Here is a 24,910-nt window from a genome sequence, read left to right on the forward strand (position 1 = left end):
TCTTCCAAAATGGATTGCATTCATTATTTTCCTGAAAATTCTACAAACAATCCCCCATAATGACAATGTGAAAGAAGTTTGTTTGAAATCTTTGAAAATTTAATATAAAAAAAAAAAAACTGAAAAAAAAAAAAATCACATGTACATAAGTATTCACATCCTTTGCCATAACACTCAAAATTGAGCTCAGGTACATCCTGTTTCCACTGATCCTCCTTGAGATGTTTCTACAACTTGATTGGAGTCCATCTGTGGTAAATTCAGTTGATTGGACATGATTTGGAAAGGCTCACATCTGTCTACTCAAGGTCCCACGGTTACCCGTGTATATCAGAGCAAAATCCAAGCCAAAGGAATTGTCTGTAGACCTCAGAGACAGGATTGTATTGAAGCACAGATCTGGGGAATGGTACAGAAAAACTTCTGCAGCATTGAAGATTCCAATGAGCACAGTGGCCTCCATTATCCATAAATGGAAGAAGTTTGGAACCACTGAGACTCTTACTAGAGCGGGCCGCCCAGACAAACTGAGTGATCTGGGGAGAAGGGCCTTAGTTAGGGAGGTGATCAAGAACCCAATGGTCACTCTGACAGAGCTCCAGCATTTCTCTGTGGAGAGAGGAGAACCTTCCAGAAGAACAACCATCTCTGCAGCACTCCACCAATCAGGCCTGTATGGTAGAGTACCAAGACTGAAGCCACTCCTCAGTAAAATGCACAAGGCAGCCCACCTGAAATTTGCCAAAAGGCACCTGAAGGACTTTCAGACCATGAGAAACCAAATTCTCTGGTCTGATAAAACAAAGATTAAACTCTTTGGCCTGAATGGCAAGCATCGTGTCTAGAGAAAATCAGGCAACATTCATCACCTGGCCAATACCACCCCTACAATGAAGCATGGTAGTGGCAGCATCATGCTGTGGAGATGTTTTTCAATGGCAGGGACTGGGAGAATAGTCAGGATTGAGGGAAAAATAAATGCAGCAATGTACAGAGACATCCTTGATGACAACCTGCTCCAGAACGCTCTGGACCTCAGGCTGGGGTGAAGGTTCATCTTTCAAAAGGACAACAACCCTAAGTATACAGCCAAAATAGCAAAATAGCAAAAGAGTGGCTAAGGGATAACTCTGTGGCTGTCCTTGGGTGGCCCAGCCAGAGCCCAGACTTGAACCTGATTGAACATCTCTGGAGAGATCTAATAAATGGTTGTGTACCGACACTCTCCAACCAATCTGATGGAGCTTGAGAGGTCATGCAAAGAAGAATGGGAGAAACTGCCCAAAAATAGGCATGCCAGGCTTGTAGCATCATACTCAAAAAGACTTGAGGCTGTAATTGGTGCCAAGGGTGCTTCCACATGGGATTTTTTATTTTTTTTTTTGATAATTTTGCAAAGATTTTTAACAAACTCCTTTAACGTTGTCATTATGGGGTATTGTTTGTAGAATTTTGACGAAAATAGTGAATTTAATCCATTTTGGAATAGGGCTGTAACATAACAAAATTTGGAAAAAGTGAAGCGCTGTGAATACTTTCCGGATGCACTGTACCTGCCAACAGGTATACATAGGAAATTATGCAATTTAAAAGAATTGCTCCCCTTACATCTGCCACTTACTGGTGTCCAGTCTGTCCTGATTTGCCATTCACTGCAGATCTTCAGCTGACAAGTGCTGGTTGTCTCTGGTTTTTCCAGGTTCTGGCAGCGATGTGGTTGCACAGTATGGGTACGATTAGCATAGATGTGTCTGCACAGGATCTGGCGGTGTTGCATTCCTAGACCACAAGTCTTACTGCATTCAGACCACTCTCCTATGTCCCAGCTGGTAAACAGAAAAGCAGATTTAAAGCTAATGTTAATTTGATAACAGCTGTTAATCATACATATTACCTAGAACAATTATAATACATTAATCTATATATAACAACAATTACTTGCGCTGACCCACAACAAAAATGTAATATAAAAAGTGGCAGCACTCAAAGTTAAAGGGCTCTTTCACACGGCCGCTCCGTGTGTCCGCAAATCATCCTATTTTTTTGCGGATGATTTGCGGACATAATGTAAGTCTATGGCATTGCGGATGTCAGCGGAATACCATCTGCTGACATCCGATTTTCTTCCTTTCAGTTCTGTTCCGTTTTTTGAAACGGAACAGAACCCTATTTTTTCATCCGTTCAAAAAACGGAAAGGAAGGAAAATTGGATGTCAGCGGTGTCACCCGCTGACATCCGCAATGCCCATAGACTTACATTATGTCCGCATATCATTCGCAAACGGATGGGATGATATGCGGACTTACGGAGGGGATGACACAAATGTCATCCGCTCCGTGAAAAAAAAAAAAAGTTCCGCAGCGGAGCTTTCACACGGAGCGGCCGTGTGAAAGAGCCCAAAAACAAACTTTCAAAGCAACATGTAAAATATTGTGCACGCTAAACCAACCCTCCTTGATGGTATCATATGAGCAAACTTTACATGTGAGACAAACTCTTCCAATTTTGTGTAACAACGCAAATTATGTATATGTGCAGAAACCATGAACAAATCACAAATCAGTCCGTGATCAGTGGTGCAGTTCTTCTTCCCAACATGGATTATGTTTTCAAAAAGAGCGTGAACTGCCACCAGCTGAGGTACTATAGACAGGTGCTCACCTTCCCATATGGACCTTGCTGCTGCAAAGCTCAATCACTCATGCTTCCCTTTTATCAGCTGGGATCAGCTATAGTATCAGTTTGCAAACTTTTCACTGTCCTCAGGTCACCTTCAATGCATATGATCCGACCATATGATAGAACACAGAAAATAAAAAATAGTGCTCTCGTGGAAAATAAATGCATAGCTCCCAACTGTCCCTGATTTGGAATAAAGTCCCTCTGTCACTCTTTCCTCCTCATGTGTCCCTCATTTTGGTTTGATCTATATAGTTGTATATAAAATGCATTTTTTATCTTTCAAAAAGTGTTTCCTAGTGCTAAATCTTATATTAAATTTTTAAATTGTTGCATTTGTAAATTTCAAAAGGAAGTATAATGGATTAGTAGTGGTAAAAAAAAAAATCAGTCGTGGGTTTAACTAATCATTTATTTTATAATTTTCCTTTAAGGGGGCGTGGAAGGGGGTGTGTCCCATGCCTTCATACTTTTGCTAATAGGTGTCCCTCGTTCTGATCTCAAAAAGTTGGGCAGTATGTAAATGATCCCTTTATTTATAGTTAAAAACCCACTCACATATTGCACAAATAACAAGAGGCTACTATCGCTCATCCACAAGCGGGGGATCTCCCGCTGCTCACCGCCTGCTACAAGATACTGCTGACAGCTCCATTGTAGTGCAAACCAGATGTCTCGTGGCACTCCTCCCTATGCGTTAAATCAGCAATTACATCATCAAGGGGATTGGAGAGCTACAAAGTAACTTTTTAGATAAACAAAGCATGGCCCACCCCCTATTCAAAGCTGTCAGCAGGAAACATCGCTACCATGACAACAGGCAAACACTAGCCAGAATATATTTGGGAGCTGTGACAGCTGCTTTGACAATATACTGAACCTTAGTTTAGGCAGCCCACCTCCCAGCTTAGAGCTGTCAGTGGACACAATAGGGTTGATTTACTAAAAGTAGAGAGTGCAAAATCTGGTGCAGTTCTGCATAGAATTCAATCAGCTTCCAGGTTTTTATTTTTTTTATCAAAGCTTAATTGAACAAGTTAGAAGCTGATTGGCTAACATGCACAGTTGCACCAGATTTTGCACTCTCCATGTTTTAGTAAATCAACCCCATTGCTACCATAACATGCCAACACTGGCTGGAGAGTCATGGTAGCTGCTTTGACAATACATTAAGCCTTGGCAAGCAGATTAATTCCTGGATCATGTATTGCTAAATGAATCACCAAGTTAATCACGGGCCATTTTTGTTTATTTAAGAAGTTACTCTTTAGCGCCCTGATCCCCTTGATGAAGTCATTGCTGATGTAATGCGTAGGGCGGAGCACCTCAAGGCACAAAACTATTTCTAAAAGTTGGTAAATAAAAAGTTAAAGAATTATTTTGTTAGAATGGTGTTCAATTTTAGTTATCCAGATAGAAATTGGGATTTTGTGATGCTTGATCTCTTTCAGTAGCGACCCCCATGTGCTTTTCAGCCCTTTATACAATACTTATTCTATCAATACAAACAGAAGAAGATTATGGTAGCACTGACTTTAAATCTAATATGCTAATAATTACACACTGTATGCAATTAGACAACTGTGATTATATTATGTTTCCAAACATTAATGTATCTGTTTATCAACTTCAGTACCTACCATGCACCTGGTTCCTTCAGTTTGAGCCATACTCAACTTTAGATACAATAGATACAATAGTGGTTGATTTCCTAAAAGCATATAGGCTGTTCATTTTGCTAAATAATTTTTACTTTGAAAGGGAAATTTCCCCTAGCTTAGTGAATGAGCTGAAGCTGTGCTGACTTATCATCCAGTTGTGTGCAAGCCAAAATACATTTTTATTTGCCTTTGTATGATTGGGCATTCTTTGCAAAGGGAATTTTGACCACATTTACTAAGCTACGTGAACATTTCCTTGCAAGGTGAAAATTCCCTTTTACAGCTGTATCAGTTGTGGATATTTTTAACTGACTCATGACAAATGTCCCCATACATGTGTAATAATATCTCTAACCCACACATGGTTAATTGAGGTTTGATGTGTGTGTTTAAAGATGGCTACCACATATCCAATTGACCCTGTGGTTTTGAGTGGAAGTGCAACCATGTCTTGCTGACATCACTCACAAAACTAAACTGTGAGTGGTAAAGAGGAATAATTACATTCTGTGAGTGATTTTTGGTATACAAGACTATAAATAGAGTCTCTAGCATGCGGGAACGGAGGTTCGCTGTTTTGGAGCTGTGGAAAGATGCAGCCAGGACCTCATTGTTCGGTTCCAGTTTATCCAGTGTAAGCTGTTGACATTCAACTACCAGAGCTAAGTATAATTTGACCTTTCTTTGGGATATTGGAAGTATTATTGGACTTTTTGGAATATTGGGATAAGGACTGTATGTTTAAGTCTTGTTATTTGGTGTAATGCTTATGGTAACTTTTATGCGTAAGGAACTTTATGTCTTTTGATGTCCAGTAAAGTTTTGTTTTACGCTTTTTATCAAAACTGCTCTTGGTGTGTCTGTTCATTTTAAATACTCACTAGATATTTGCGTGGCTGTTCAGTATACCTGCGATTTTTAGTATATTGTGTTGCAACAATTAAGAGCTAATCTGCTCAAGTGTATGCAGTCTTTTATTAGATTAATATTTATAATCTAGTAACAGCCTTATATTGTCCACATTTGTTACAACAGCCTATTTGCCTTTAGTAAATCAACTCACTTACTCAACAGGTCAAGCAGCAGGACCTGCTGGTGTGTGGTCAAATTCAATTTCCCTGTTACACAATTTGACCTGCTGGGGATGATTTATGAAAACTGAAGCAAAATTTGAGTTTTTGCCTACAGCATCCAATTATATTTTAAGTTTCATGTTCCCTAGAACTAAAGTTAAGATGTAAAGGGTTGCTATAGGCAACAGCTCCAAATCTGGTCTAGTTTTCTTTATTCCAGTTTCAATAACTTAAGCTCACCGAGGCAGCCTTTAAAATAGCAAATGGGCGACAGGCTAGATGTTTTAAAAAAAATATATATAGTAATATGTTTTATATGTGTAAACTTTAGAGCAGATACTTTTAACTTGTACAAATTTAGTTAGCCCTACAGCGCTTGTCAAATACAGACACACCAATTTATAAAGTAGAAGCAGATATCGAAAATGACAAAGAGTCTTATACAATATTTATCAGCCTTGCAATAGATGACTATGCAGAACTCCCATTAAAATGTACTCAGTAACAATGGACTGTGTACTCAGAATTATTGAATGTAAAACATTTAATTGCTTACATTGCAGTAGACAGGTGACATTTCCATTTATCGGATGTTAATGTATAAAAATGTCTACACTGCTATTTGTTGACTGAGACTGTTTTATAAAAATGATTAACCTTTTGATTATTGACTTGAAATGGAGTGCAAGTCGGACATGCATGAGATTGATACGATATAATCTGTCATTACTAATTTAGCTAAACTGACTTTGTTATTCATTATTGAATGCTGAGATATAATCAATCTCAGTGGTCCAGCATTACAAGACAACATAATAAATGACATTTTGGCTCCTATTGTATGTTTTTTTTTTTTTTTTTTTTCAAACAATACAAAAGTTTCAGAATTCTGCTTTGTAACATATACATGTTGTTATCTAGAAGAAACTAAAAAAGAATATGTTAAACACCAAGGACCTATGTATATTGTTATCTACAGCTCTATGGCTCTCCCTGGATTCATCATCAAGATCTGCCAGAGATTGTCTCTTTTGTTCTGAGACGCTACAAAAATGCTATACAGGTAACGCTCGTGGATATATTTCTGGGATGTTTGCTTGTAAACACAGAAGCGGTTTCTTACACCAGTTTCGTATTTACATATGACAGCCTGCCTCAAGTGACAGTGCCTTCTCAGTTCAGGAGAAGCAGCTGCCAGGAGGCTAAACATAAAGCGCTCTGCTGTAGTGCTGAACTTGCGGTAGGGCTGGGGGGAAAGGGAAGGCTCTGTGTACTGGGGAAGAGGTGGACCTCTGTTCTAGGGGGGCTGGGGGCGGAGTGAGCTTTGTACTGGGGGTGGGAGGAGGGGTGAGCTTTGCGTACTGGGGGGTGAAAGGAGGGGGGAATTCTGAGTATTCTGTGTAATTCTGGGAGAACTTTACTAGAGGGTGGGAGAAGGGGGAAGCTCTGTGTACTGGGGGGGCAAGGGGGTGAGAAGAGATTTTATACTAGGGGGGTTAGAGGAGGGGGAGCTCTGTACTGGGGAGAGAATTGGGTCATTGGAATACCTGTTGGGTGCTGGCTGCACCAGGTACCATAGCTCTAAGGGTGCCACTGCCGACCAAGTCTAATGTCACACACAATCGTCTGTTTTGCTGGTAAGTCACAGTGCACCAGTGCTAAGTCACTCCCCTCCTCCCGCTGTTCCATAAAGAAGTTTTATTGAACCATGCTGCAGCTATTGTTCCAACAACTTAGTAACAGTAGCTGCAGAATCGCTCAAGAATGTTTTTCTACGGCCCAGGCGGGAGGAGTGCAGTGATCCAGCAGTGGTGTGCTGATAGGTCACCTTCCTCCTGCATAAATCCCACCCACACCACATCACACTAAAACTGAGGCCACCAAGCCGCAACACAAATTTAAAGATCAGAACCTGCCTGAAATTGTACTGCCTGAAATTGTAAGACCTTTATTAGGATGTGGTGAAGGTCCCTGGACCAGGAGACAGGGGGGGGGGGTTAAGCAGGCCCTGGACTAGCAGAGGGGGCTGTACATAGTAGACCATGTACTAGGAGAGGGGATTGTGATGAAGAAGGCCCCAGATTAGGAGAGTTGGGTGTGCTGAAGATGGCCTTAGACAAGGATATGTGGGTTTGAAGAGGAGGCTGTGGACTAGGAGAGAAGAGTGTGCAGAAGAGGTCTTGCACAAGAAGAGGGGGTGTGAAGAGGAGGCCATGTACTAGGAGAGAGGAGTGTGTGGAAGAGGCTGTGGACAAGTAGAGGGGGTGTGGAACAGAGCTCCTTGAAAAGGAGAGGGGGTGCCTGGAGGCCCCAGGGTAGAACAATTGCTGTCTGGAGCACCTGGACTGAAAGGTGGGGCATGGGAGCCCAGGACTAATAAAGAGGGTGCCAGTAGGCCCTGGACTAGGTGAAGGGGAGTGAGGAGGCCCTGGAATAGGAGAGGGGGTGGCTGGAAGCCGTGGACTAGGACAGGAGGTGCCTGAAGACTTGGACAAAGACAGAAGGTGCCTAGAGGCCCTGGACTAGGAGAGGGGGTGCCTGGAGGCTCAGACTAGGTCAGGAGGTCCCTGCAGGCTCCAGACTAGGAGAGGGGATGCCTGCCGGCCCTGGAATAAGAGAGGGGTGCCTAAAGGTCCTGGACTAGGAGAGAAGATGCCTGGAGGCCCCAGACTAGGAAAGGGGGTGCCCTTGAAGCCCAGACTAGATGAGGGGGTGCCTGTAGAACCCAGACTAGGAGAGGGGGTGCCTGCAGGTCTGGAGTAGGCGAGGGGGTGTTTTGAGGCCCTGGACTAGGAGAGGGAGTGCCTGGAAGTTCTGGACTAGAAGAGGGTGAGTCTAAAGGCCCTACTGAATTCAGAAAGAAGGAGTCTGGACCTAAAGCATGGACAGAGGGAGAGCCTGCCTGGGCTCCGGAGGACGAGCCTAAAGTTGGTGAGTTCACAACATATATGGGAACATTTATCAAATGTTGCAAGTAATGCCAAACAAAAGCAAAGAGACAGGTTGTGTGAAAGATATATTAAACACCTGACATCTCCTCTTTCCTGCTCTTTCCTGCTACCCACATAACAATTAGGGCTTGTTCACAAGCCTCTGTGCCCCATGTGAAGGTTGTGTTTACCAGCAGGAGGATGCACAGGTGTTTCATGAATCCCCATGCAGGCAGTCTTATTAAAGTCCTTTGGGATGCAGTGGCTGCACAGACACTGCTGCTGCCAATATGACATCCATACAGGTGCATGGCCCCTAATGCACCCAGGCATTCACCACACCCACAGTTTCTCTTTTCATATTTTTTGGGTAGGGGGTAGCAAACGCATGTATTGTCGTTCCATACAAAGATAAAAAAAGGAAGCTTGTAGTTCTCAAGAAAACTATGAGATAGTAGTTCCTCAGTACATTTTAGGTTGTAGGTTCCAGATTTGTGCCTACAAGTGGTAAATACAGAGCTTAGTGTTTCTGCCAGACAACAAGGGTTCCTGATATAAATTGAATCAAATGTATATTGAGCCATGTGATTCACTATATACTGTACATTCAATGTGCAGAATATGTGCCTTGTTTCATGGTCCCAATTATGAATGCAGGATAAGTTTTTAGGCTAATCTATCATTCCAATATGTGTATGTGTATGTGCATAGAGGATTTTTTTCTCTAGAAAAAATTAGTTATAGCCAGCCAGTGGATGAGTGTAATCCCCTTCATGTTTGTTTGCGCTAATAAAGCAAGTGTATTGCAATGTGTTTTCAGTAATAAATACAGCAACATAGCGAAGAAATCCAGTTGGGCATTACATGAAGGTTGGGAATCTCTTGACAACAAGAAAAGACTGCTGATGTAATAAACATTTTATGAATATCTCACAGTTTCCAAGTCTATAATGCAATCAAGAGAGTACGATAAAAAATAATTTCATAATGCCCTTCACAAAAATCTTTCCTCAAGTATGTCTGAATCATTAAACATTAATTACTCCTTTCTGCTGCCTTCCCATGTTCCTATAATCTTTGTAAGATCTCTTCGCATAAAAACCACTATATATATATTTTTTGTTCACTTTTACTTAAGACCCTCTGAGATAATCATAGTGAATGGCAATAGTAGATGGAAAATGACTGACTTTATTGCTGTAATTAGCCATAAATAATGATTATAATACTTTTAATACACCCATTTACAGCTAGTTACATTCTGTCAATAATGTGCATTACATTTATTCTGCTACATGTTACCATGCTTATGATTCACTTTTCAACTTTTCCAACAGCTTGAAGAAGTGCTACTGCTTTGTACTGTAAATTATTAATGCATGTGCTATCTGCAATACTGATATATGTAGATTAATATACACTGAACAAAAAGTCACAACTCAAAAAAAGAATATAAAAAAATCCTGAACATGATGGAGATGGATAAACTTTGAGACAGTTCCAACCCAGGGGGCTGAATGAAAAAAAAAAAAAAAACAACTGAGGAGCTTTCTGTACTAACTTTTGGATGTTAGTACAATGACCTCCCCACTGAACTATTGTGTTCTGACAGGGGGACTGTCCCCCCACCGTTGGCTGAAAGCGCTCATTCAATGACAGGCTGGCGTACATGTAAGCCACGTGTCAGCTGGTTTCTGTTGAACTGGCCAATATTGGACCTGTGTGGTCCAGGCTTAAGTCATACAAATGTGAAGATGATATAGCAGAAGACAGGTTGTAAAAAAATAGTTCCCTTAAATTAAATAGAAGCGTCTGAGGAGAAGAGTGGAGGTGTTAAAGAAGATTATGAGGTATGCCAGATAAGTGATAAGAAATCAATCTGTGCAGTCACAAACCAAAATAAACCATGGGTTCCAAGCTAACACTAAACGTGTGATTTCACAACACCTCCCCTATAACATGAATAATTTAAAACAGTGCAGCGCTAACCAAAAGCACTAACAAAAATAAAACTAAGTCATACAATCATATGAGATAAAATCATCCTCAATCTTCATAAAATATGTTGAAGAAATGTTTTTTGGATCTTAGCTGGAAGGGAAAGAAATAGTTTCTGCCACCATCCCGAGAGTATAGTTTGTCGATTTGTGGTGCCTCAAGTCAAGTATGGGATTTTAAGGGCAGGAGTAAAACGAGTAAACAGTAGTAGTACAATTTGTAGATAAAATTTATTCGCATGTATAATTATATACAGAGATTTGAGTGAATTAATGGGTAAAGTCCCATTGTGATAGTGAAGAGAAAAGAGTAGTAGGTGTGGTTACACGTGAAAATAGTGACTTAGACAAGAAAGGTAGATGGTCCTGCTCTGCTGTTCCTCATATCAAAGAATGGGAATTGGTTGCAGAGAGGGGCCTGATCGGTATTCCAACATGTTTCGGCCTAGTAGCGGCCTTTATCAAGGATGTTACCGATTCTAGGAATAAGTACAATGAATTGTCAGAAATAGTAGCATATATTTGCTCAAGTTTAAGTTATATATAGAATAGTAGATAAACATACATATTTTTTGTCCACTTTCTGGAGTATTGCTTTCCCAGACTTTTTCCAGGAGCTGCAGGAACAATGCTGTATTGGGTGAGAAAAGTGCGGTATAGTTGTAGTTGGAGCCACAAGTGAAACAACCTGAAGAGTTGTTGGTGAAAAGTAGTATAAAAATAATAATAATAATTACTTCTTGGGCCACGTGTTTTCTGGTCCAATGTAGTTCAATGTGGCTATAGTGTATAACTTTCCACATTGATGGAGATCATCTGTGGTGTTTGCACATTGATGGGAGTCATCTGAGGTGCAAGGTATATAAGAAAGATGCATAGTAAAGTAAAGGATGGTTTGAGGTAAAAATAAATAAACATCCTTGAATGCAGTACTGAAGGTTTGAAAAGTAAGGACTTGGTGGAGAGATGTTGGTACATCTTTTCAAGTCTATGCTTACGTTTTGTAGAAGGTATTGGTATGGTGTTGCAGCATGTTGCCTCCAGGTCCTGTCCTCCTGCGATCCGGGAGAGACTGAGGATCTGGAGGTGTTCCCCGGCCTTTTAAAGGCTGTCGCACATGCGCAGTGATGCGCTGTGTGACGCCTATGGGCGGTGTCCGAGGTCTAACGTGAGATGCGTCTGCACGCGGCAGATGCGGCATCCCTTGTAGCCGTGCGGACGTGCCCCTGCGGCCGCCGACACGGAGGAAAGCCAAAAAATCCCAAGGGGGATAGTGGAGGGTGCAGGACCGACCGATTGGCTTAGAAATGCCCCGATCCAAAAGGGGAATCGGGGCTTTCCGTGCCGGGAGTTCCTGGAGTGCAGGAAATAAGCAAAGGAAGTGGATGAACAGTGTCATGACAGTATATGTACAGACGTGTAAATACCAATTAAGTACATATGAAGAGGATTAATTAAATAAACAAGATATAATATATATTGATATATATAGAGTTGCAGCAATAATAATCATGAAGGGAGAGGGGATGTGAGACGGTCTGGATAGGGTCCGAGTAGGGAGGGTATTCTATGGTCAGGTATCCCGGTATCATGTTTTCGGCATGTATTGGGGAGTAGGATGGCCAAAAAATGGCCAATTGTAGGTTGGTCTAAATGGAGGTGGATTTCCTTGGTATGAGTTTAGTCTTTTTTGCCGGAAGAGAAACCTGGGAGAAATGGACGATAACTTTGGGCTTCATTTAGCCCTGGTGGGATGGTGGCCTTGAGAAGAGTAATCCAACGCATTTCTAGTTGTAATAACGTTTTGTTCCAGTCCCCCCCACGTAGTGGGATGTGGATCAATTATATCCGGGAATGGAAGCATCTCAGAGTCCATGAGTAAAGTCATTGACCGATACTTACGTCCTCATGTCAAAGACCTGCCTTCTTATACTCAAGACACACTTCATCTTCTCAGGATACTTAATGACATCACCATACCAGAAGAAACCTACCTAATCACGATTGACGTGGAATCTCTATACAACAACATACCTCACACCAAAGGAATACAAATCATCGAAAAAACACTTCGCTGCCACAATCAACGTGATCAAAAATTCAACCTGTTCATTACAGACATGCTACAATACATACTCAATTATAATGTCTTCACATTCGGTGGCAATTACTACATCCAAACGTGCGGGGTTGCGATGGGAACCAGCTGCGCGCCCTCATACGCCAATATTTACTTAGGCTCATGGGAGCAAGAATTTCTATCAAGCGAAGTAAACACCATCTATACTGACAAGATTCTCATATGGCAAAGATATATTGACGATATATTGATTATTTGGAACGGACCAGAACACATGATACTTGAGTTATTAACCAAGATGAATCAAAACGAATACAATATGTTTTTCACAATGTCATACAACAAACATCAAATATCGTTTCTTGATACCCTAATATATAAAGACCCCACAGGAAAAATCTCCACCACTCTCTATAGAAAGGAGACAGCAGGCAATTCCATTCTTCATGCCTCAAGCTTTCATCCACAACCCCTCATTCACTCCATACCCTACAGCCAATACCTCAGAATCAAGAGAAATTGTAATGACCCAGCCAACTTCAAATTGGAAGCTGATGCACTCACTTCCCGATTCCTAGAAAGAGGCTACACCAAAACCTCTCTACGCAAGGCATACAATCGGGCCAACAACAAAGATAGAGAAATGCTTCTCTTCAAAAACAAGCAATCCAGCAAAACTGGAATTGATACTCGCATCATCATCAGATTCACCAACGAACACCAGGAAATTAGAAACATCTTTACTAAGAATTGGCCTATCCTCATGGAAGAACCCAGCACCTCAAAGTTCCTACCACACCACCCACCTATTACTTTTAGGAAAGCAGGCTCCCTCCAACAACAACTGGTACGTAGTGAATTCCAGGAAGGATCAAAAAGAGACCCATGCAAAAACAAAGGCACCTTTCCATGCGGAGACTGCGCTCAATGCCCTGTCATCCGCCAAATAACCAATACTATCTTACCGAATGGAGAACCATTTCAACCCAAGCACTTTTGCAACTGCAAAACCAAAGGAATAATATACATGATGACCTGCGAATGCGGGTCCTTCTACATAGGAAAGACCCGACAGGACTTTGGGAAGAGGGTCAACCAACACCTCCAAACTATGCACATTGGCAATTTCTATGTGCCTTTAGGCAGACACGTAAGGGACAAGCACAACTACAAAATGCCCAAAATTAACTTCATGGCCCTGGACAGGATCCACATCCCACTACGTGGGAGGGACTGGAACAAAACGTTATTACAACTAGAAATGCGTTGGATTACTCTTCTCAAGGCCACCATCCCACCAGGGCTAAATGAAGCCCAAAGTTATCGTCCATTTCTCCCAGGTTTCTCTTCCGGCAAAAAAGACTAAACTCATACCAAGGAAATCTACCTCCATTTAGACCAACCTACAATTGGCCATTTTTTGGCCATCCTACTCCCCAATACATGCCGAAAACATGATACCGGGATACCTGACCATAGAATACCCTCCCTACTCGGACCCTATCCAGACCGTCTCACATCCCCTCTCCCTTCATGATTATTATTGCTGCAACTCTATATATATCAATATATATTATATCTTGTTTATTTAATTAATCCTCTTCATATGTACTTAATTGGTATTTACACGTCTGTACATATACTGTCATGACACTGTTCATCCACTTCCTTTGCTTATTTCCTGCACTCCAGGAACTCCCGGCACGGAAAGCCCCGATTCCCCTTTTGGATCGGGGCATTTCTAAGCCAATCGGTCGGTCCTGCACCCTCCACTATCCCCCTTGGGATTTTTTGGCTTTCCTCCGTGTCGGCGGCCGCAGGGGCACGTCCGCACGGCTACAAGGGATGCCGCATCTGCCGCGTGCAGACGCATCTCACGTTAGACCTCGGACACCGCCCATAGGCGTCACACAGCGCATCACTGCGCATGTGCGACAGCCTTTAAAAGGCCGGGGAACACCTCCAGATCCTCAGTCTCTCCCGGATCGCAGGAGGACAGGACCTGGAGGCAACATGCTGCAACACCATACCAATACCTTCTACAAAACGTAAGCATAGACTTGAAAAGATGTACCAACATCTCTCCACCAAGTCCTTACTTTTCAAACCTTCAGTACTGCATTCAAGGATGTTTATTTATTTTTACCTCAAACCATCCTTTACTTTACTATGCATCTTTCTTATATACCTTGCACCTCAGATGACTCCCATCAATGTGCAAACACCACAGATGATCTCCATCAATGTGGAAAGTTATACACTATAGCCACATTGAACTACATTGGACCAGAAAACACGTGGCCCAAGAAGTAATTATTATTATTATTTTTATACTACTTTTCACCAACAACTCTTCAGGTTGTTTCACTTGTGGCTCCAACTACAACTATACCGCACTTTTCTCACCCAATACAGCATTGTTCCTGCAGCTCCTGGAAAAAGTCTGGGAAAGCAATACTCCAGAAAGTGGACAAAAAATATGTATGTTTATCTACTATTCTATATATAACTTAAACTTGAGCAAATATATGCTACTATTTCTGACAATTCATTGTACTTATTCCTAGAATCGGTAACATCCTTGATAAAGGCCGCTACTAGGCCGAAACATGTTGGAATACCGATCAGGCCCCTCTCTGCAACCAATTCCCATTCTTTGATATGAGGAACAGCAGAGCAGGACCATCTACCTTTCTTGTCTAAGTCACTATTTTCACGTGTAACCACACCTACTACTCTTTTCTCTTCACTATCACAATGGGACTTTACCCATTAATTCACTCAAATCTCTGTATATAATTATACATGCGAATAAATTTTATCTACAAATTGTACTACTACTGTTTACTCGTTTTACTCCTGCCCTTAAAATCCCATACTTGACTTGAGGCACCACAAATCGACAAACTTCATAAAATATGTATTATACAGACGACAATAAATCCAGAGTCACAGTGACCACTTGGAAAAACAGCTAGAATTAGAAAAATGCTCATCTTTCCAATTAGTTAAAAAAAGAAAAAGCAACAGTGACAACAATGCATTATAGCAACAACTGAAGGAAGTAGAACCGGTAGTACCACCAAGGTGGAGCAAATTCAGGTCCTAGATAATGTTTGCCCATCTTCTTCACAACTAGTTGGAGCTTTCTGCATTCACACTATTAACATAGTGAACTGCTATGTCCTTCCTTTCTATTAGTTGCTAATCAATGTCTTGATTTGGTGAAATTCCACCATGCACCAGACTCCACAAGCATTTCAAAACAATCAATGCCTTTGTGCTTTATTATTATTATTATTATTATTATTATTATTATTATTATTAGTAGCCAAAGCAAGAAGCATGTGCTTATTTAAGCCCTGGCAGTGATAAGTGATGTATGGAGATGCCCATTACTTGTACAGGTCCCTTTGAAAAGTAGATTTGTCAATAATGTTGCACAGATGCATAGACTTGAATAAGACATTGTTAAAGGATATACTTACAATGCAGGGCAAGGAAAAAGATTGCACGGCTCTTCTTCAGAACTGGGTTTGGTACTAGAATCACAGAAAGCATCTGATACCTCCTCATGTGTATTTCTGTTTACACAGTGAAAGATGGGGTAATGCGATCCTGAAATAAGACAAATATCAATTGTATTGATCCATACCTCCCATTATGTTGTGGGCTGAGGCAAAATTTATGAGGATCCAGACTCAGTTCACCAAAACTCTAAATCTGGCCAATAGATGATCTGAAGGAAAAAAAACAAATGGATTCCTCCAGCCACACAAGCCAGGTGGATAGAGAAATCTTCCGTATTGGAGCATCGTATTATGACAGCAGCACCCTCTGCAGTCAGGATACACTGATCAGCAACAGCCGCTGAATAACTGCAGCTGGCTGATCAAAAAGAGTTTTGCAACAAGCTTGTTCTAATTATTGACTTCTGTCAAACAGGCACAACCACACATGAATCAAAACTCTGCCAGTCCCTACTGAATTTTCTGAATTTCACACCATCTATGGCCAGCTTGAGTCACTGCATAGACTTAAATTTAGAGCCACACTGGTTCCCACATTATATGGGAGACAGTTGTGTCCCAGAGAGGCAGCTTTAACATTTTGAAGCTCAAAAGTATCTTTATTTTTGTACACAAGAAAGGTAAATAAAAGGCAGACATCTGGTTGCACAACCTAAACCATCTTTTGGCTACAATTATAGTTGCAAGTCTTTTGGTTTATTTCTTTCACATTTGGATCATGCAATTTTTGTCTTTTCTCCTATTGCTCCGGCACTGTCAGGTCATTGTCAACTTGGAACTGTTAGAGAACAGCAACTTCCAAGTCTCAGAACAAATTCTTAACTGGATTTGACTGGAACATTCTAAAAATGCCTTCATATTATTGGTTTCATTAAGGGCTACAGTGAAGCTTTGGCTGTGTGCTGGAGAAAGTTGAACTACCATCCTATTTTCTGGTCCCCTGCATTTGACTCCATCCATCTTGCCCTTAATCCTTGACAATTGGCCTCGCTCTGCTGATGAAAAGATTTTGCTATCATGGGCATATTTAAGGACAATAGGGTGATACATAGTGTCAGCTGCTGTTCAAATTAGGTCTAAGTAGACCATGTAACCTTTTTTCCACTTTGCTGTATCTCCCATGTGCCTTCTGGCAAACTTTGCATAACTCCAGCAGCTTTGTAGAGTACATGTTCCAGATCTCTTATGGATAGTTTCTCTAATCTTAGCAGCTGATTTTTGTTGCTCTTAGTTGCTTCTCTGACTAATATTGTACACTTTTTTTTTAATAAACCAAGCCTGATTTGTGTTTTGCCAGAACTAAGTTGGACTTGGTTTGATAACTCATTAGCTTTTGCATTGCTGTTTGTTTGGGTAAGTTCTTAAACTGTGTGGCCTTCCAAAACTTATATACAATGACATCATGACACTTTAATTGTAAACAGTTGTAGTCACAATCACACGGATAAGTGATATCTTTATGATACTGGCTACACTCTAGTTTAGAGGTTTCACAGCAAATGGGTGAAAATGTATGCCATCAAGGCTTTTGAGGTTTTTTTTTTTTTATTATTTTATAAAATTATAAAATATTTTCCACTTTAATACTATTGATTTTTCTGTGTACCGGTTACCTCAAACTTCAATTAAACCAATTTTAATTTCAGACTGTAACACTACAAATTGTAAAACACTCTAGAATTTTTAAAAGATAAAGGGATAATTTTCCTTACATTCTTTAAAGGTTTAACATACAATATCCTCCAACTTTATTTCACAATAAATCCTGTAGCAGACTAAAACTGTCAACTTGGCAACTCTGGCATTTACAAAAATGGCATCCATGTCAAAGACTAGGTGTGGGCAGGTAAGCAATTCTGAGATTTCTTAACCCAACAAGCCTTTTCAATATGGTATGAGTCTAATAACACATTTATAGTAGGGGAAGCATACATATTTCTAACTGTTTTTGAGCTTAGCAGATTTTTATATGCATAAATGTCAGCTGCTAAGATATATATAGGCCAGGACTGTTCAGCCCTTCACCCATCCCACCTTTTCCACAGGATACTGAACATTCAGTTGATCCCACTTGTTTCCAGTTATAGTCCCGGTTCCTTCGAGGAGGCTGCAATGGAAGCACTTGGTTGTCCGGTACAAGTGGAGGGATCCTCCCAGGCTGCCTAGAAGGTATGGATCCAGCTGACAGATCAGGACTGTTGAAGGAATCTCTATTTTCTGTATGGTCTGAAGTATCTGGTACGTCTAACTGGCCATTCAAGGGTTCACCTAAGTACACAAAAATATTAACAAACATATACGGTAAGCAAAGTGTACGATACTGATCATTTTCTATCTGCTAGAAGAAGCTGTACTGGGCTTGAAGTTAGAATCCTGATTTAAATGTATTTTAATTGAATGATGACATGATAAATGTATATACAAACTGATAGTATAAGAGGAAAGTAAACAAGATTAAATGAACAGTCTACATCAATAGTAATGAAGAGAGATAACACCGCTCAGGCTAGTCAAAGTCCACGATTCAAGGTGGGTGCTGAACCTCGGCTCGTGACCAGGAGAAGCATGAAAGAAGAAAATGGTTGCACACCACCACGGAATCCAATGAAAAGTAGTGGTAGTGAACAAGCACGTAGCAGTCGTGTGAAACGTGTGTACTGTCCTACCCTGCTGTACCTTGTACCACTTATCTGAATACAGTACTTTTCTTCATTGGATTCCGTGGTGGTGTGCGACTATTTTCTTCTTTCATACATCAATAGTAATACTTGAGAAAATACATATACAGGCATGCACTCATTGTTACTTACAACACCATAAACCCCAGGTTTTACATTTGATATAAATACAGATTTCAATTTTTAGTAACAATAAATATAATTTAAAATTGCAGGCAAGGTAGATATTATTTAAAATTGCCCGCAAGGTAACTAACTGGTACTGTAATATTTTGTACATTAGAACAACTGAAGCCACTATAAAACTTCATAATGTGCAGCAACAACGTAAAAAACAAGATCAATCATGGTGTGTTGATAAACCAAGTTTCAATGTCTGTTTTTGCAGTTTTCTAATTATGATTGTGAGTTACCTTTTTATCCCTTTACAATACAAGATTTTACTGATATTTGGAAAAAATAGAATTGTTATCCAGTCGTGGTTCACACTAGCTGTGGCCACGGCCCACAGCAGGGTGTCCGGTGGGTCCCTGTTCTCCATTTCAGGTGCGAATCAGGTCCTAATTTTTGCCTAAATTTTGACCTGAAAAAGAACCAAAGACGCACAGGACCCATTTTCCAGTGCAGACTGTGGCCGCCCCAGAGCTGTGTGAACTAGCTCCATTGAGAGCCAGTCACAGTCTCCTGTCATGCAAATTTGATGCAGGGAAACCCGCATTCATTTCGCATTAGTGTGAACTCAGCCTTAGAAATGTGTCCAAATTGGACTTTGCCTATATAACATAATCTACTGGAGGTGACATCTAATTATTTCTCATGTATTCTTCTTGAGTAAATCAAGTTAACCACACGTATACTTTAAAAGGTCAAGGCACCCAAAATTCATAATGATACATTTATTTCATCATCTGCTTTGACTGGGCTGTTACCAAATAAGCCTGCTCTTGCATGAAGAATTCAGATAAGGCAGCGCTACCAGGTAAAAAATGTGTGAATAAAGTGCAAAGAAGTATCTCTATAATTGTATCCATGTGACTAATGATCAAAATATGAAAATACTTAAATGAATATAATTATAAAGTGCATTAGTGATCTACAGTATTAAGTGCAAAAATACAATAATTCAAAATGTCCTTTGTGCAACCATATGCAAAGTGCAAAATATTCAGTTCAAAAGGAAAAGTTTCTTTTAAACGAAACTAAAGTGCTGAACAGGTGCTCACATCCATAAAGTGCTCAGGTGCTCTTCAAGAAAAGGACCCCCTATGGGGATGCACTCACCACAAGTAGGATATCAATGAGCCTTGTGCAACATAGCATTCCTTAACCGGATGGTTGGATGGGAACCTCTTAGTAATGGCTTCCTTAACAATGCCTTGCCTCACTCTCCCCTGCAGTGTGTCTCATAGGAAAAGGAAGGAGGCGAACATAGTGAAGCCCGTAAGGTGTTTATTATAATTTTAAGCAAAGAAATGGTACTCACAAACAAAGGTTATTAATCGGCATTGATAAAGCAAATACACTCCGTGTACCTCCGCTTCCGTGTACGCTGCCGGCGTGCGTTCCACGGTGGTTACAGGAAATGACGTAGTGATGATGCTCCGCACTTTATGGATGTGAGCACCTGTTCAGCACTTTAGTTTCGTTTTAAAGAAACTTTTCCTTTTGGACTGAATATTTTGCACTTTGCATATGGTTGCACAAAGGACATTTTGAATTATTGTATTTTTGCACTTAATACTGTTGATCACTAATGCACTTTATAATTATATTAATTTAAGTATTTTCATATTTTGATCATTAGTCACATGGATACAATTATATAGATACTTCTTTGCACTTTATTCACACATTTTTTACCTGCTAGCGCTGCCTTATCTGAATTCTTAATCCTTCTGGTATTTTACCTAGTGAGCAGCAGCTTAAGGCTGACTTTTTATTTATAATAATCATTTTATTATTAATTATTTTTTATTCCTCACAGCGCTGGTATTAATTTATTGGTTTTACACTGCTCTTGCATGACTTCCTAGCTATGGCAATTAGAGACAAGAGAACAACAAAATATCCAAATGATATGCAGCTTCTCAATAACCAGCATCTGCCAATATGCTTGACTATATCTTATATCTATTTTATCTATTTCTAGAGCTAAAAGTAGCAGAAAAAGAGAAGGCATCCTGCTTTTTAGTTGTTTGGTTTCAATGAGATCAGATTGAGATCAACCGAGGGTTTTGCAAGGTTTGTTACCCCTACACACACCACAATCAGATAAGCTATACAATAAATTACCCTTTTTGTAATAGCATTTATTAACAAAAATTACTATAAAAATAATTTAATCAACCTTACTTGTTAAATAGTATGTTCTTCATGGAAAATGTACATACAATAACATCAGTATTTCACTGCAATGATTTTAGGACATACAATTTTACCTGGTCTTTGCTGTGAAGGTAGATGTGGGCTGATAGTATTTGTATTGAGAACAACATATTCATAATGAATTCCAGGGTTTGGTTGTTGATGTATCATCTATATTAGAAGCACAAACAAAATGTATTTAAATTTAAAAAAATAATCAGCCCATTTACGTATGGACTGTTTTATTCTAAAACTTTCCCCATTGCTACACCCACATTGAAATCGCACCTTCCCAATTAAAATGTTAAAAAGCAATACACTGGGGGTGAACTGAGATGTACCAGCAAAATCAGGTAAACTCTAGTGATATCAAAATGTATAATTTTAAAGATTTTTATAAATAGTAATAGAAGTATAAATTCATTTCCATGAGGCTATGACATACCTAGCCAGCAAGTGGCAAAGTACTGATGCAGTTAAATAAGAACATTCTCACATTTGGACATAACCGACATGCTAACAGGTTCTAATATTCAATGATCTGCAGCTGACATAACAGATCATTTCCAAAATACCCCAGTGAAAACATAGGTTCAAAACATAAGCTTGGTGCTCACTCGGTCCGCCTCCGTAGGCGGATCCGTGCTGCTCCGCAGGGATCGATCCGCCGTTCCCCGCTGAGCCGGCGGATGACAGCTCCGTCTTCGCTTGCAGTGCGGAGAGGGAGGTGTCACAGCTTCCGCTGCTCTCTATGGGGGATCGGATGAGAGCGGACCGCTTGTCCGCTCTCATCCGATCCGATCCCTGAACGGATGGAAAAATAGGGTTTCCATCCGTCCAGATTTCATGGACAGGATCGGATACGGATGGCAGCGGGTGTCAGCGGAGGTGTCTCCGCTGATATCCGCTGCCCCATAGAGCTGCATGGAGCATCCGATCAGATCCGCCTAAAAAACTGACAGGCAGATCTGATCGGATCGCCCGTGTGAAAGGGCCCTAAAGGCATTTCTATGAACTGTAGCATTACAACAGAATGCACTACACTTCTATATAACCATTAGCTGTAGATCTATGCAAAGCACATGTATTTAAGTGGTAGCAAACTCTATGTAAAAAAAAAAAAAAAATCTGGTCCCCCTACAAGAGTGTCATAATGTGCTAAAATGCATGAAAGACTTACCTTACAAATGAAGCCCTCCAGCGGCACTCTGTCACCTCTGACAGGGCTTCCATTTTCACATGGTCTGCCTTGTGGGTCCCCGGACTCTGGCCATTTGAATGGCCGAGTCACAATGACGTCACTCCCATGCACACTTTTTTTTTCATTTTGGTCAGAGTAGGACATTACCCTATTTTGTCAAAGTTTTGGGACACCTGCCTTTACATGCACTTGAACTATTATGACATCCCAGTCTTAGTCTGTAGGGTTCAATATTGAGTCGGCCCACCCTTTGCAGCTATAACAACTTCAACTCTTCTGGGAAAGCTGTCCACAAGGTTTAGGAGTGTGTCTATGGGAATGTTTGACTATTCTTCCAGAAGCACATTTGTCAGGTCAGGCACTGATGTTGGACGAGAAGGCCTGCCTCGCAGTCTCCAATTGAGATCATCCCAAAGGTGTTTTATTGGGTTGAGGCCAGACAAGTTCCTCCACTCCAACCTCACTCATCCATGTCTTTATGGACCTTGCTTTGTGCACCGGTCAAAATAATTAGTTGGAGGTAGGATTATGGTGTGGGGTTGTTTTTCAGGGGCTGGGCTTGGCCCCTTAGTTCCAGTGAAGGGAATGTGTTTGCATGCCAAGACATTTTCGACAATTTCATGCTCCCAACTTTGTGGGAACAGTTTGGGGATGGCCCCTTCCTGTTCTAACATGACTGCGCACCAGTGCACAAAGCAAGGTCCATAAAGATATGGATGAGCGAGTTTCATGGTGGAGGAACTTGACTAACCTGCACACAACCCAATAGAACACCTTTGGGATGAATTAGAGTGGAGACTGTGAGCCAGGCCTTCTCGTCCAACATCAGTGTCTGACCTCACAAATGCACTTCTGGAAGAATGGTCAAACATTCCCATAGACACACTCCTAAACCTTGTGAACAGCCTTCCCATAAAAATGTAAGCTGTTATAGCTGCAAAGAGTAGACCAACTTAATATTGAACCCTACAGACCAAGATTGGTCCCAATACTTTTGGCAATATAGTGTATGTTCATATGGTCTTTCTTTTTTTGTGTCCCATTGGGGATATTTCCCTCCACTTCCTGTCTCATATCCAAAACAGGGAGTGACAGGAAATCCCTCCAAAGTGACAGAACCTGTGTTGTCACTGCAGTTACCAGAACTAGCAGCCCCAGTGGAAGACTTCACTTCTATTCCTGTTCTAGCAACAACCCAAAATTTGGGATTTTCTTTGATTTTTGAGGATAATTGTAAAAAGGAAAAATAGGGTGAGTCTCCCTAATGGGGGCACAGACAGCAATAAAAAATAAACATGTGCTAATCCTCCTATCCAAAGCCCAAAAAAAAAGAAATAATCTGCCTTTAGCTGAACTCTCGGATTAACCAATATTGTCTAAATAAGAGTCATGCGTTTTCTTGCTTGAATCTTGGTGCACTTTGCGTATTTCTTCTGTGCAGTACTTCAGTGTGAAACTTTACAAAGTTTAAGATCATTCAGATTCTTATGAGTAGATTAGTAATAATTGAAATGTAGACATGAATATATGATTTTACATTTTGATGATGGATACACTTTAAATAATGAGGTTAAATCCTAGCTGTGCTGTAAAAGAGAATTTTTCTTCTTATCCTTTTAGTTGCAAGTGGAAAATGCACTTCATTAATTTAGCCTATGTTCACATTGGTTCGATTTGACATGCGATTTGAAATGTGAAACCCCCAAGATTGTCTGTGAAATCACCAAACCCCCCACCCGAAGTCGGACTGAAATTGCTGGTTTGAAATTGTGCGAGTTCAGCTAAAAACTTTTAAACTGGCCTCGGTGTGAACCTAGGCTAAAAGATCTACTGTACAGTACGATGCAGCAGGTCTAGCTATTTGTAGATCAGTCACTGAGCAATAACATGTTTCCAGCATTTGATGTTGCCTATCCAACGCAGCTGCTACAAATTTTGGCACAGCAGTGAATTGTAGCTGCATAGACAAGCATTAAAGGCAGATAAGGCATTAATTATGTAACTAGCTACTAATGGCCAGAAAAAATAAGCAGACAGACTGGTAGCCGTTAAAGATTTCTATTGCAAAGTAGCTATCCTGACATGGCCCTCAGAAATATTGGAACAGCGGTCCCTAAAATGTGTAAGCACATTACTTTGTGGGCACTGCTGCACAAGTAGGGTTGTAAAAGAAACAAGTTTTGAAAAAAAAAAATTGATACGAGAAGCAAAGATTGGGCGAGTTTTACTCTAATGCACACTGCCAATTTCTCACTGTCATACCCAGTCCAAGAGTTCTATTCCTTTCCTGAGCTCAGGCGAACTCACCGCTTTAGCATGGCTACCCGTTCTGCCATGAGTGCAGGGCTTGTTCTTTTTGGACTGTGGGGGAAAGAGTTTTTTATTTTGGGAAAACTTCATTGGCTTGGTGCGATGGGTTGTGTGTGTGTGGGGGGGGAGGGGGTTGGGGCGTTGGGGGTGTGTGGCTTGGATCTGATGCATGCATAAAAAAAAGCAAAAAAAAAAATGTAGAAAAAAGGTTTGGGGTCAGAATGCCCTAAAATCAGTTATTTAGTGTATTCAGAACCATTCTGATTGTCTAACCAATAGCTTCTGGCAGTGATCGGGTGAAAAAAACTAATTATAGGTTGGCTATACTGAAGTCAGTCGATGGATCGACTTCAGTACAGCCAGCCTACCCATAGATGAATCGAAAGTTGGCTGGTTGCTGCTGACC

General features: G+C 40.7%; 1 protein-coding gene across 2 annotated transcripts in view; it reads right to left on the minus strand.

The window, feature by feature from the left end:
* THSD4 (thrombospondin type 1 domain containing 4) overlaps positions 1–24,910 on the minus strand; it is a 997,759-nt gene that overhangs the window by 50,862 nt on the left and 921,987 nt on the right. For both annotated transcript variants that reach the window (XM_082253070.1, XM_082253071.1), the window contains 4 exons: positions 21,068–21,164; positions 17,986–18,219; positions 15,910–16,039; positions 1,622–1,826 (listed from right to left, as the gene is read on the minus strand). In XM_082253070.1, the coding sequence (XP_082109196.1) occupies positions 1,622–1,826; positions 15,910–16,039; positions 17,986–18,219; positions 21,068–21,164 (666 nt within the window). The remainder of the gene's footprint in view (positions 1–1,621; positions 1,827–15,909; positions 16,040–17,985; positions 18,220–21,067; positions 21,165–24,910) is intronic.

This window comes from Pelophylax lessonae (genome assembly GCF_965119305.1).
Source record: "Pelophylax lessonae genome assembly, chromosome: 4".
NCBI lineage: Eukaryota > Metazoa > Chordata > Amphibia > Anura > Ranidae > Pelophylax > Pelophylax lessonae.